The sequence below is a fragment of the Phalacrocorax carbo genome, chromosome 2, assembly GCF_963921805.1.
Source record: "Phalacrocorax carbo chromosome 2, bPhaCar2.1, whole genome shotgun sequence".
In the NCBI taxonomy this organism is placed as follows: domain Eukaryota; kingdom Metazoa; phylum Chordata; class Aves; order Suliformes; family Phalacrocoracidae; genus Phalacrocorax; species Phalacrocorax carbo.
The window spans coordinates 62,287,954-62,303,334 of NC_087514.1; the positions used below are offsets into that span (position 1 = coordinate 62,287,954).

Consider the following 15,381-nt stretch of genomic DNA (forward strand, 5'->3'; position numbering starts at 1 on the left):
TATTGTAACACAGAAGACAAGCTACAATAGGATTTGGGGTGCATGTCTGAAACCCATGATTCACATATAGCTTGGGTCACATACACTAGAACATGCTTGGCTAAATTATTGCCTTGTTAGCAAAACACAGTACCAAACTGTACCAACCAACTGAAATTCAAATTCTGTTTATATAAAACTCATATTTGCCAACTGAAATAAAGTTTCATGCTTGCTGATTTAAATAATTATTAAAATCCAATATTTATATTAGCATAAATCAATCCATCATGACACATGGTAAATTCTGCATATTTTCAGTACTATACGGCAATTCCAAGCTTCCTAATAAATGACAAAAACCATAACTTTTTCTTTAAAAGTACAAACCCAAAATGCAATTTCTAGAGTCCATATGGTTCTTTTGCAACAAGTAAAGGCCTAAAAGGAATTATTACTATGCTAAGAGTAATTTTAAAGATATTATTATGATTTTATACAAGGTTTCACATATTAATAAATAGTATCTTCTACATTGCACAACTCTTCATCTTCTAAAACTGTCTAAACACTTTGGGCAAAGAAATAAAAATAAGGTCTTAGATATGTTAAAAAAATAAGATCAGTAAAAGCTCTATCTGGTTAGAAAAATATCAGCTTCCTGCACTAATGGAACATTCATTGGTAATTGCTTCACAGCAGAGCATGGGTTAAAACCAGAAATTTTCTGCTATCTTAACCAAAAAAACATAGAGTAACACAATGAGATTGTTTCCATGATGTTCTGTCTTCCAGGAGAGAAAAGATATTACTGCTTTTACACATCACCTTTGATAAGGATGAACTGGGGGTCTGGAACATTGTATCTATTAAAGGATATTTACTACTGCCACCATATTCTTTCTGGGAGCAAAGAAGCATTCTGTTGCTTAACAGTGAAACACCACACTTCAGAAAGGAGTTTAACTGGGGAAAAGAAAGGGATGTGTGGGTGGACATGTTGACTATAGATTAGAACTAATACAAGAGAAAAGAAAAACTGTTTGATTGGAAATACAGAAGAAATGTGAGGATTTTGCCATTTATCTACTAGATATGAATAACAGGTCTTTTCTTAACCTCTAGTATAAAAATCCCTTTAATACACTTGCAGTGATTAATTCTATTCAGTTCTCCTTTCAAAGGTTTAAATCACTTAACTGTATAGCACTCTGATAACCATGGTTCCAGAAAATAAAGCACACATTTTTATAAAATAGCAAGATTTCATAGGAAAGAATGGCCATGACTTAAAGCTATCTGGGAAATATCTGTAGATCTTTAACCTGCACCATTTTTAGCTCAAGTTTTTAAATAACTGCTCATTTTGCACAGCAGTCCTGGGCACAGAACAGCCCTAGTGTATTTATGCAGTGTGAAGCAAGTTGGTATCTCCATCCTAACTGGTGTTCTCAGTCATATGTACTAAACACAAAACAACACATTGGCTAAAATAAGAATAAGGATTTGCCCTCTGTAATGATAACCAGAAAGAACATTTAAACTATGAATTCTATAAAAGGCAGAGACTTTTAATCTTCTCAGAATTGGACTTTTTGCAGTATCCACACTCCAGTTTAGAGAAAAATAATTTGTCAAAAACCTGTAATCCACTGAGATCTTAAAGACACCAAATACAGTGCATATGAGTTAACAGAGTACACGCAATCCAGCTATGCTGCTGTTTTTTACGTGACCTTGAATCATTGTTTTCACCCCTACTTTGCTATTCTTTACTCTACAAATTGGGGAAAATTGTACTTAAGGCCTCTGCAAGACCTCTGAAAGACTATTTTATAGGCTAAAGTAAAACAAGAATAATTTCTGTTATTAATATACTTGCTTTTTAATTTTCTCAATTTTACTTTCTGCAAATTTGGGAAAAAAAATGGGGATGGGGGGAAAAAAAGATGAAGCCAAAAAGTAATTTAGATACTATTTTCACTTCAGTTTATATGAACCCTGTGTGAAATCAGCCTTTCATAGCAGATAGCTTAATTCAAGTATTGATTACTTGAAATCTGAAAACAGAGAAAAATAATAGTGTCTTTTTGTCAGAACTGCTTCCAAATAGATTTGAACAAAACCAAAATCCAGCAGGCCTTTTCTCGTCACAGAAAATAAATCCATAAAATTCTGCAAAAAGACACCACTTTTGCTTCTGCAAAGATCTTCAGGATGTGGCTTACTGAAGCAAAAAGCAGTTTTGGCTTCTTACTCTGACATTCCTGGAATGAATGGATATAGACATATTTAGAAGATTTTATTTATTTTTTTTTTGCTTTTAAACGTTATTAAAATATCAGAAGAGCTTCCAGTTGAAATGATTCTACTTGGTTTGATAGCTGGTAACTATCAATTATTTCTGGCTGTTGTCATCAAATCTGTACCATAAACAAAACCACCTCCCCCCCCGCCCCCCCGCGCCATTTTTCCCTTCAATAGACCGGCAGACTCCCTTTCAGCTGTGATAGGGAAAGTATGCCATCTAGTGGGCATGGAATAACTACATCTTCCTGGTACCATCAATATATAAAATTTAGAGACAAACTTCTACAAACTTTTGGTAATGACATCCTAAATGTACTTCTTTTTCACATACATCAAAATGGAAAGCTTTGGGACAAAGCGTAGGAACATAAAATGTGAAGTTATATAGGAATAACTGAGAAATGCCTGATTTCAGGACAAGTTTGGTTTTTTTAAAATTATTTCTAAACTTTACTAGATAGACACTTAATAGTCATTAACTGCCCTCTGAAATAGTTTGCATTTAGCTTTAGTTCCCTTCCTCTATATTTCTTCTCCTAATTAATACTGGCATTGGAACATCAGACCTCTACATCTTGCCTTCCAGCTTGGAAACTTACCATCTGTCATGTCAGCACTGGTATTTTTTTTAAAGGTAAGAAACTTAGTTAATTGAAAAAAAATCTACAGCTGCTAAATAGGTCAATGAAGGACAAACAGAAATTAAATTAACTTCTGTAAATGACAACCAAAGTTTTTGTGTGAAATCGTTTTATGTATCAGGGAAAGAAGGAAAGCAAAACCAAACAAAAACCAAACTTGAATAAAACTAACATTAGCTCTAAGAGCATAATCTTAGCAAATATGAAGTCTACAACATCTGGAAGACTAATACAAATGAGCATCTTAGTATTACACTGTGCCTTCCACTTTAAATAATTAACTGTCCATTTGTTAAACTATGATGCTACTTTACACATATAAATATAGACACTTGAAGTTGATCTAGTAGACTCCAAATTATTTTTCCTTTTTTCTTCTTTTAAGGTACTGAAGCTGAAGCAATTTCATGTAATTAATTCTTCAACTCTCCGTGAGAACTCAAGTACAACTTCAAGTAGATTAGACACTCAACCCTGATAAGAATTGCTGAAATTTAATTTTTCCTTCAAGTAACATGAACAAAACAAGATCAAATTTTTTCAAATTCTATTCCTTTAAGAAAGTGGCACTCAATTTATTCAGTAAGAAGTAATTTGGAAACAACTGCTTTTAAACAATCTGAGATTCTTAAGTAAATGTTTTTTAATCAGTACTCATGCTCACATCTACTTCCTGATTTATATGTGCTTTCATTTATTTTATATTCAAATATTCAAACGTCTGTATTTGTGTTTAAAATAACCCTAAGGGGTTTTGGGGTGGTGTTGGTGTTGTTTTGTTCTAGATAAATGAAAATTAAATTCATTAATAAAATTTCTGAAAAAGAAATTTTAGCTTAAAACTTTTTCCTCAATTATTAAAAACATGCCAGATAACAATAACAGAAACTAGACAGCAATACATTTATAATAAAGAGACAAAACAGTAAGGAAAAACTATAATTGTGAAATGTTTTGAAACTAAATTTCACTACTGGCTTTTCTATGCTTTCATTTTTATCATGATCCACAGCAAAACTGGGCATAACAATTTTAGTTAATAAAATAAGAGAGTATCTTGTTGTGCTTTAACAGACTGATATCAGCACATCTGTTTAGCTGAAAGGAAACTTCTGAGTTTTGATTCTATGATTCCGTATTACATTAGATGGTTATTCATAAATCAACAATTTTTGAAGAAAATACAAAATAAAAATGGATTTCAGTGCAACATGTCAGAGTTTCCTTGGAGTTATGCTGCAGTCACTAAAAATATATCATTTTTATCAGGTAACTAATGAATGTTATAAAAAGCTTCCCCTACAGCCTGATCTGATATTAAAAAAAAAAACAAACTTACTCTGGAACTGAAAGAATGTATTTCCTTTGCATTTGTCATCTTGAAAGACAACATATGTTTACAGCCTTTCACTCCTGTAATCATCCTAGCCAGAAACAAATTTTTCAAGCAGCCACCTGCTTTCTTATATTTTCCATGTCTATTTTGGGTCTTACACTTGGGCCACTTTTATGTTTTATAAAAGCATTTTCAGAATCCAGAGTTTATTACAACATACAACATAAGTTTAACCCAATGTACTTCTGCTGTTTTGAATAATCCAGTTCTGTAGCTGTGTAGTATAAATATAGGTTCACTCTGAAAGGACAGTTTGGATAAAAGCAGCAGAAGTGACAACTGTAGATGGAGATGACTGCATTTTGTCAATAAAGCCAATTACAAAGTAATGTCTAGAGAATATATCTTGCTGTGAGAAGCTACGGAATTTAGCACTGCCTTATGCATTTAACTAGTCACAGTAAGCTATTTTATTTACTTTTGCTCAGGTAAATGACTGTAAAAGTTTTCTTTAACACAGTAAAGCTACTCCAGAGTAAATTTCAATTTAGTTTCAGCTTTTTAATTTTCAGTTTAATTTCAATTTTGTTTTGGGTTTTGTTGGGTTTTTTTAAAGCATTTTTAAGAGTACTAGTCTTCAAAGAGCTTCATGAACAACTTTATATTTGAAACAAACAGATTACTCTAAGTTACCATAGTTTCAGACGTTGACTGAGAATGTGAAGATTCGCTTTGACTGGATGGAGCTTTCCAAAGATTAAGAGGATCATCAAAATCTGTATGAAAGAAGAATTAAAATTGAACACAAAGAAAGTTTTCTTTTTCATTACTACAAGGCCAGCAGAGAGCATAGAGCATAACATGTTTTTCAGAGGATTGTTTCCATGAAACAGAAGTAGCCAATCACAGTTATCCTTCTGAAGATCTCGCAGTATAAGCTTTCACACACTGTGCCTATGAATTCTTATCCAGCATATCCCTTGAATAAGAAGAAATTAAATAAAACACAATTTTCATCTGCAACATAAAATAGTCTGAGAAAACCTACACAACTCAAACTGCAACTGCATAGCCTTTAGTAATTTGAATTAGTTCAGATTCAGTTTTATTTAAAACTTAATAGTACAAAACTATTGAACATACTGGGATCTTACAGCACAAACATAATGAGCAGATGTCCTTGTCTTCAAAAAACTTCAAATTTGCATTTTAAGAGAAGCAGTTTCAGGAGAACTCTTATTCGGAAATATAATGAAGACAGAATTACTTTGCAAATCTGTTTCAGAATAAAAAGTGCCAAAAATTTTATAGCATGAACCTGTCAATAACAGGTTTTGAGACTTTCAAATATTTAGAAAACAACGAAGAATAAAGCACTAGATGACACGGATTGAGTGCAAAACTCACAAAAGTAGAAATCCTACACATATCTTCGCTAATTGCTAAACTTAGCTAACTAATTTTATTTTTAACACAACTTTGTGGATGACTTTTTTTTTTGTATTCCTGAAAAATGTGAGGAAAATACATAGGGGAAGAAAAATGTCAAAACTAGTTTCAGGAAAGTAAACCAAATCAAGATCTTCTATGAACAGGTGACAAGGGACATATTAAAAAGCAGAAACAGGTCATTATAGATAAATAATACAATTCTGAACATATGAATGAAGTATTTACAGGCCTTTCAAGCACTATAGTTTTAGAGAGGGAGCAAACACTGTCCTGTCCTCCCTTTTATAAATAAACCAAAATTTTGTTTCTTGTTCCTGAAATATCGTAAACGATTCTTCCTCCTTATTTTAAAACTCTTGGAAACTTTTTTTTTTTTTTTTAGCTTTGCTTTTCAATGACCTGATAAAACATATCTCAGCTGCTCACTGAGAAGTTCTACAATCCTTTGAGTTGCTTTTAGATATGATATTGCACCAGCTAATACAACTATCAAGAAGCACAAATAAAGGGACGCCAGGAGGAGTGAAATGCGTTGGACTGAAAAAAAGATACTTTTAAAGGAAGCAACCACAGAAGAAACTGAGAATTTTTAGGGCTGGAATTCTGTATACTGCTGAGATACTCCTCTGATTAAATCACTGAGTTAACCAAGAGTATTTCTTTTCCTTGGGTCTGTCATGAATTCATAACTTGGTAGGGGAAACAGCATTCCTCTTCTGTTCATGCTTCTGTAACAAATTTAACAGAAGCAGACCTATCAGAATTCCTACAGAAAAAGGAAGTTATCAGAAGTAGTCAACATGGATTCACCAAGGGAAGATCATGCTTGACCAACCTGATAGCCTTCTATGATGGTGTGACTGGCTGGGTAGACAAAGGGAGAGCAGTGGATGCTGTTTACCTCAACCTCAGTAAGGCATTTGACACTGTCTCCCATAGCATCCTCACAGGCAAGCTAAGGGTGGGTGGACAGTGAGGTGGATTGAGAACTGGCTGAACAACAGAACTCAGAGGGTCGTGGTCAATGGGGCAGAGTCTGGTTGGAGGCCTGTAACTAGTGGTGTTCCCCAGGGGTCTGTGCTGGGTCTAGTCCTGTTCAACATATTCATCAGTGATTACCTGGATGAAGGGATAGAGTGTAACCTCAGCAAGTTTGCTGATGATACCAAGCTGGGAGGAGTGGCTGATATGCCAGAAGTCTGTGCTACCATCCAGCAAGTCCTGGACAGGCTGGAGAGCTGGGCCAAGGAGAACCTGATGAAATTCAACAAGAGCAAGTGCAAGGTCCTGCACCTGGGGAGGAACAACCCCATGTACCAGTACAGGTTGGGGGCTGACCTACTGGAAAGTGGCTCTGTTGAGAAGAGCTGGGTAGTGCTGGTGGACAACAAGTTGACCATGAGCCAGCACTGTGCCCTTGTGGCCAAGAAGTCCAACAGTGTTGTGCGGTGCATTGAAAGGAGTGCCACCAGCAGGTCAAGGGAGGTTATCCTCCCCCTCTATTCCACCCTAGTGGGGCAACATTTGGAGTACTGTGTCCATTTCTGGACTCCCCACTTCAAGAAAGACAGGGAACTACTGGAGAGAGTCCAGTGGAGTGCTACAAAGATGATAATGGGACTGGAGCACCTCTCTTATGAGGAAAGGCTGAGAGATTTGGGTTTGTTCAGCCTGGAGAAGAGAAGGCTGAGGGGGGATCTCTTCAATACCTATAAATATCTAAAGGGTGGGTGTCAGGATGATGGGAGTAGGCTCTTTTCAATAGTCCCCAACGACAGGACAAGGGGCAATGGGCACAAGTTGGAACACAGGAAGTTCCACCTCAATATGAAAAAAACCTTCTTTCCTGTGAGGGTGCCAGAGCAGTGGAACAGGCTGCCCAGGGAGGCTGTGGAGTCCCTTCCCTGGAGACATTCAAAACCTGCCTGGATGCGTTCCTGTGCCCCCTGCTCTAGGTGTCCCTGCTCAAGCAGTGGGGTTGGATGAGATGATCTCCAGAGGTCCCTTCCAACCCCCACCATTCTGTGATTCTGTAACTGTTTAAATCTGTAGACTTAGAAGATGGAAATACAGAGATTTAAGCACACAAAAAAGAAAGAAACCAAAAAGAACTAACTTAATAATTTTCCTTCCCTTGAGCAGTTCTTATTGAGTGCTCTGAAGAATTTCCTAGGTTTCTAAACTTATGATCATAATACATATTTGGACAAGAACGTGGGTTCACACAATGCATCATAGTAAGACTTAGAAATATTGTTCAGACAATGATTAGTCAATACGAAAGTTAGACTTGATATACTCCAAGGGTATATAGGTTAGAAAAAAAAAAAATCAGTCCAATCTGAGTATTAAATTTGATATCTATGAATTAAATTATACCTGAATGTCTTAGAATGCAGCTAACTTCAGCATACTAGAGTCCACTCCTACTGATGTGTCTTTCAAGTTGAACACATCAAGCAACAGAAGTAGGAGTCTTAAAAACAATCCATATATTTCTTTTTCCTAAACTTTCATTCTACTGGTCTGTCATAGTCACAACCGTATAAATTATTTTCCCCCCATATTTTGCAAGAAAATATATTACAGGACCAATGATACCTTTCCCACTTGTAACTTTTTGAAGATGCAAGTAACAGTTCAGAACTTTTTCTGACATATGTTAAACTAGTGACTAATCTATATCTTAAATCTTCAGAGCAATATTTTGACTTAACAGCATATTTAATTCATGGTTTAGATATTCATTTTCAGTTCCATTTTTAGTAAGAATATTTGAGGTAAGTCACTCAAAACTAGAAGTTATTTAAGTGGGTTTAAAATGCTAGAAGTTTACATTAACATCACTTACCAATTATATCACCTTTTTCTATGATGAGGTTGTTTTCCTTGGAAGAATTAAAATCAAACATATAACATCCTAGGTAACAGTGTTTCACCATCTGATTCACATGTTCATAGAATTGGCAGTGATACAAAAGGGCCTTAAGTGCAGGTTTTCCTATCTGTGAGAAGCCAGAGTCTTCATCATGTACACAGGGACCCTGAAGACACAAAATTCAGAAATATAATTATTTTATGTAAAAGATTCCTTTAAACTGTCAAAAAATCCCGAATTAAGCCTAATTCTCCCTACGTGTGTATACACATAGCTGGTTTACAGATGCAAAACATCGAATGTAGATTTTATTAAGGCTGACCTAAATCATAATAAATTACAAAACTCTAATGAGTTAGAAAAATAGAAGTAGTTATTTAGCTCCTGAGAAATTTGTTAACAGCTAAACAGAAAGCCACAGAAAGCTATAACTGGATGGTTTTAATCAGCATATGTATCACAAGACTTTACAATTTTAAAGTCTCATTTCATTCTACTTACAGATATCAACTAATGCAAAAGTTTTCTTCAGAAAAAGAGAACACTCATACTAACATTAGAACAGGATGACCTTTTCAGGATATTTACTCTTAAGTATACTGCCATCTATCCATGTCAATCTACTATGATAAAAGATTTATCAGAAAACGAGATAAGAAAGAAAGTCTCTTTGAGGAATGGTTTTCAGTCATTTCTTTTTAAATACTGACTTCAGGGAAAACTTTCTAGAGAAGTGGATTTACACCTGAAAAGAAAGACTTCATAGTCTTATTTCAAATAAACAGTTTGATTTGACTGCCTTTGTTACACTGTTTCTCCAGTGTTTTCTATGGTAACAGAGGAAAACAACAAGTTTTATTAAGCTACAACATAACCTGTTTAGCGTGACCATAAAAATTAGAAGTTTTAATTGGCAAAAGAACCCAGACTGAGAAAAATTCAAACTAATTACATTCTGCAAGGCAGGTTTAGGAGACAACTTCAAAAAGATGCTAGTTAAAATTACAGAAAGAAAACTTGTCAGTGCTAATTAGAAACTTTGTTTGGCAGTCAGGAGAGAGCAGAGGTAGATAAACTGCAAAGAAGTGATTTGAAAAACACCGTTTGTCCCCAAAAGGCTCTAGTTCTTCCCCAACTCCTCCATTTACACTTAATGTTCATGTTCCAAGAAAACAGAACAAAGAACAGATCAAGTAGAAGGAGTAAAACAATTTTGTGTTATAGGGTAAGTTATAACCAGAGTTTTGGATGGCTACTGATCATCCTTTCTGGTTTCTGTAATATAAAAACAGACTATTTTCACTATTTGCCTTTTATGCCTATTAATGGAGAATCAGATATGACAAACAGCTTGAAGAAGAATGTAGTATTTCATGTAAACTGTTTAGAATTAATTATAAAACTACTCGTACACTGTCAGCAATATATTTGGACTATATCAGCTATGACAAATGCATACTTTGGAAATTTTGATAAATTTAGTCAAAATTTTACTATCCAAAACTGTCTTTGCCAGTTTAAAAAGCTATGCCAGACACTTGATTGTATGATGGGGACCCTGAAAGAGCTACTCATCAATTACATTCCTAAAGTGCTCTGACTTCAGCAATCTGCACACAACACAGTATGCTGCAGTCTTAGAATACTTTACACAGGTTGACTTTACTCGTGACAAAAAGTTTCCTAAGCAGATCAACTAGATAACAGCAACACTATAGACATTCTTATGAAGATACAGGCCTACAAACTCTATTAACAGCCTTTCCTTTTCGAGCCTTATTTGCCTAAGGGATAAAATGATAATGTTCTAATGTGGCTATAGTATATTAGTCATACTAGTCACCCAGATGCACTTACAGCTCTCCTTTGAACTTGCTTGCATTAAGGCAACAGACAAACCATCTTATTCAGTTCAACATAACTCTGAAATACAGAATTTGATCCTGGTGGTATCTTACAATTTTAATTGTTGTTTGTATTTTGAACAGGTTTAATTTACCCGTTACCATAAAGTGTTGATAATATCTTTCAGCATGAACACTTAATAAGTGATGAACAACTTCAATTAAATTGCACTTCTGAATAAGAATCACATTGACTCAACGCTTCTATTAATTGCACTGGAATTCATCCAGAATTCTGCAACTGGATTCAATTTTTGTCACCTCACCATAGTCACTGAGATGTTTAAAAAGACTAAAAAGCAACTTTTAACAGAGTTTGCACCAACAAGTTACAACGGCTGCCTCTTGTAAATCCCCTGCTATTATGAACTGAAAGAATTGCTATTCTTATTGATAAATATAAGTAAGTGTCGTGGTTTAGCCTGCAGCTCAGCCCCACACAGTCGCTCGCTCAGTCCCCCACCGGTAGATGGGGGAGAGAATCAGAAGGGTAACGCTCGTGGATTGGGATAAGAACAGTTTAATAATTAAAATTAAAAGAAACAACAATAGAAATGCAATGCAAAGGAGAACAACGAGAGGCGCAAAGCCCCGGCAGGGGGGGAAGGGAGGGGAGAGGGGGAACGAACTGCCGAAACAAACCACACGCGCCGCAGCCGCCTGCCGACCTGACGCCACGCCGCCTCCCCGCTGCCACCACCCCCCCCTCAATATATTGGTCATGGTGTCACATGGTATGGAATGAACCTGCCATTGGCCAGTCGGGGTCAGCCGCCCCCACCATGGCCCTGCCCCTCCCAGCCCCGCCCCACCACGCAGCAGAGCACAGGAAGCTGGAAAGGTAGCCAACCCCCACAGTGAGGAGAATTAACCCCTTCTCAGCCAAAACCAGCACAGTAAGCAAGATGACTGAAACAATGGCCAGATTCATAAGATGACTTGAACATCTTTCTTTATGATCAGGGAAGATAAGGCATACTACAAATGCAGCTCTGCAAGAAACAGCATAATTGATTTTGGGTGCAGCTGAATCATAGGTAACTTATCCTAGAAAAATAGGACCACTGTTTTCAGTACTAACTTGATCTTTTGCAGAAAGGAACAGATAAAACAGGATATGGCTGCATCTGCAAATTTCTTTGATAAGAACATAGAGCATACCACTGTTCTCATATAGGTACGATGTTACATCCTGGAATGAGCAAGATGGACGAAAAAACAGGTAGCAAAGCAACAAAAAAGTCAAAAATGGGGAACTAAGATCCGAAGATCTTTATGTAAAATGAACCAGACTTGCTGAAGGTAACACGAGATGACTCAACTGACTCAAGATCAGAACTGGAAAAGTCTCCAGGGGATCTTAACAGTTTGTATTAATATCTGATGAGAGACAGTAAAGGGACTCTCATTGGTATCCAGTGACAGGACAAGAGGCAACAAGCAAAACTGAAACACAGGAATTTCTATTTAAACTGAGGAAGAAACTTTTTCCCTGTGAGGGTAGTCAAAGATTAGAACAAGTTGCCCAGAGAGGTAGTGGAGTCTCCATCCCTGGAGATACTCAAAACCCAACTGGACACAGTTCTGAGCAACCTGCTCTATCTAGTTCACCCTGTTTTGAGCATGGGGGTACGTTATGCTTAAAGCAGCATTTAAATTGACTTAAGCAACAAGCTGCTTCATCTTTCTTTGTAAGGAATCACTTTTTAAGGTATCACATACTTCTTCAAAACACTTTATAAACATCGCATTCTCAGAATTTCTTCTTCCTCATACACCTCAAATCATGTTGCATTCCAGCTGTGGGTAACATTAATGACCAATTTCTATCCTAAAACATTAATGACACTATGCAAGTATGCAAGTTTCCTAGGAGCTCAAAGATAGTATATTCATGAAATGCAATGTATATACAAACTTATTTTGGTTCTTTTCTTGAGCTTGCTGTAAGTTTGAAAGAAATTTGTCTATTCATATATTTCTCTTTCCAAAACGTCACCTGAGACATGTAATTTTTTAAGGTTGTATTTTACAGGTGTACTGACATAAGTTTTTATATCAAATAACATCTCTCTGACACTACTACCTTTGTCATCAAATGTAATAGTCACTCACTTGCCAAATACAATCTTTCACATCATCTGTAGGAATTGGAATCACAAGGAGATTTTGTAGAATAAAAGCAGCCTGAAAGAAAGGAAAGCATCAGCATTGTCATCTAGCCATCACAGTTCAAAAATACCACATCAGATTTAACAGCAGAGTCTACATATTATTCCATTGCTTTAGACGTATGCCAAAAGACAAAGAATTTTCTTGTTCATGTTGGGGGAAAAAAAATATTAGAAGGATATAACCTAAACCCCCTCAAACTTCACCTACAACAGACATCATTAGGGCATGCCAGAGGAGAAGGCTGGTAAGAAAAAGAGACAAGGAAGAGATGGAACAGAAATCACAAGGAAACAAATTAATTTTTTTATAAAATACTTTCATCACTGTTCCAGTACAGTCAATCCTGTTGAATGAGCATTACATAACAAGTAGTACTGGAAAAAAAAAAAAACCCTTAGCAGAAAAACCTGGATACCTGTTTATGACCTTTCACTCTATCCTCATTTTTTTTTTTTTTTAATTACTGTAAAATAATTGGGACAACACGGGGGACATATTGGGACACAGAGACACATATGTTCCAAATATTTTCCTTTCTAAATACATTGTATGTGTGTTTTTCTAAATTATATTACAAACATTTCACATGCATATGTGGGTGGATAGAAACTGCTTTTTTCATAGCTTGTCAATCTTTTGTCATTAATTTGACTTTGGAGACTACTGCAGTGATCTGGAAGTTAAATAAAACAGTGAGGGTTGCTCTCCCAAAAGCATTTTGCACAAATAAATACAAAATATTACTTTGGAATATGTAATCAGTTGAGCAACAGAGCTGGGAAGAAACTAACCCACTATTTGTCACAGTTCTTTCTTAGTCATCAGAAAAAAATAACCTTACAACTAAAGTTGACAGAAAGGTGCAAAAAAATGTGTACACAGTTTAAATACAGTATTACATAACTCTGTGTGCTGTTCTACCAGAGTACACACTTTCAATTCTCATAAACAACAAAGAGATATTTACTATAGATCAGGTGATGAGTTCATGCTGAAGTGTTCATAAATAGAACAAAATAGCCACTAAAATCTGGACTGCGTGGGTAAGCCTTTGGAGTTTTTAAGCATTCACTTGTTTAGATAATTTCTGCTTTTATACTAGCCACCTGTAATTGTTGCTTCTTGAGTAATTGTAAATAAGAAGCTAAGCATTTTTTTTAATTAGGTAGTATTTAACTTAGAAAGCAGAAGGTGCTGTGGAACATCAGAAAATAGATTTATAGAATTTAAAAAGAAAAAAAATATTTTTTCCTTAATGAAAAAAAAACAAACCTCGACAATCTAAGACAGGAGAAGAACACAAGAAACATACCTCCCTGCGTACCATGCTACATTCAGATTGGTCCAGAAGGATGTTTATCACTGTCCCCCACAGCCCTCCTGAGATGTTCTGGCAACTTTCTGCTAAAGCAATACATCCTATTTCAAGAGATGTAAGAGCTGATCCTATTCCAAGTGCTGTAAATCTGACCTAGCACATATAAGGACAACACAGAGTGATATTTCTTACAGTCATTAGCAACACATTTTTTAAATTATTAAGTTGTATCAACTGAATCTGGAGCTTAAGGGAATAATTGAAAAAAGTAGCAACCTCTTTGCCTATACTTCTCTGGCCCTATACTCATAATCAAAACTACATGCATGTAAAAACAACAGAATTAATAAAATAGATCTTTGAATACTTAAAAATACTAAGATAGTCTGCAATATTCTTCTCATTTTACCACTTAAAATAGTTCAATTTAGCAAACTCATTCAAGATTTGTATCAAATACATTTGCTCTAAATTTGCAGCTCATGTAAATGTTTCTGCTTTGCAGCTAAGTAACAGCAATGTCAATGAAATGAATCATGACCGTGAGTGACTAATGAAAGCACAGAAGACAGAAGATGTAGGGAAGGACTTCTCAGCAGTTGTTTATATGGAAACATTCTCCCTACTTCATTGTTACTGTTAATTAGGATATAGTCAGTACATTTTAAATTATGCAAAACAGTAGTTTCAATATTAAATAAATGAAACAGTATAAATATTAATAAATAAAAATTAATAAAAATACATTTTTATGTTTGCTTATTATATCTTTCTCTCTTAATTATACATGTGCAGAAAACTACCAAATAAGAACCATGCAATTATTTTTTTGATTATCATTCATTCCTTTTGCAAATACCTCAGGGTCAAAAGATATCAACTTAACATTATATTAACTAACCTCAGGGTCTCTATCTACCCATAAAGGAACCAGCCATGCCAAACCTAGCTGAGAAAGAACTTGTTCTTCACTGTTATCATAAGGCAAAGACCAAAGAGATATCCAGTCCTGATAAGAAAACAGAAAATAAATTATGAAATTATTTTATAAATCTTTCAATACCATGCCAGTCTACCCACAGCCTAAGCTACTGATTACATACTAAAACACTTTAAATGCACACAACACTGATATGCCAGGAAAACTATTTTGATTCTGCCTCTATAAATAAGTATTTAACCTGATGACTTCACCCAATTAATAAATTTGTGTGGTCTTCATAGAATTAGGACAGCAGTGATAAAGAGATATTAAATATTTTACTTGAAATACTGGGATAATTATTTCTATTCAAAATTTATTCCTTACATTTTTAATTTTTGCTTATTAATAATCTTTCTCTCATAATTATACATGTGCAGAAAACTACCAAATAAGAATGTGCAAT

At 35.2% G+C, this 15,381-nt stretch overlaps 1 protein-coding gene across 3 annotated transcripts in view; it reads right to left on the minus strand.

Annotated features, from left to right (window-relative positions):
• RTTN (rotatin) overlaps positions 1-15,381 on the minus strand; it is an 88,941-nt gene that overhangs the window by 26,142 nt on the left and 47,418 nt on the right. For 2 of the 3 annotated variants that reach the window (XM_064443098.1, XM_064443096.1), the window contains 5 exons: positions 14,895-15,002; positions 13,988-14,146; positions 12,616-12,687; positions 8,570-8,762; positions 4,960-5,042 (listed from right to left, as the gene is read on the minus strand). In XM_064443098.1, coding sequence (XP_064299168.1) covers positions 4,960-5,042; positions 8,570-8,762; positions 12,616-12,687; positions 13,988-14,146; positions 14,895-15,002 — 615 coding nt within the window. The remainder of the gene's footprint in view (positions 1-4,959; positions 5,043-8,569; positions 8,763-12,615; positions 12,688-13,987; positions 14,147-14,894; positions 15,003-15,381) is intronic. The other variant, XM_064443097.1, reaches the window with a different exon arrangement.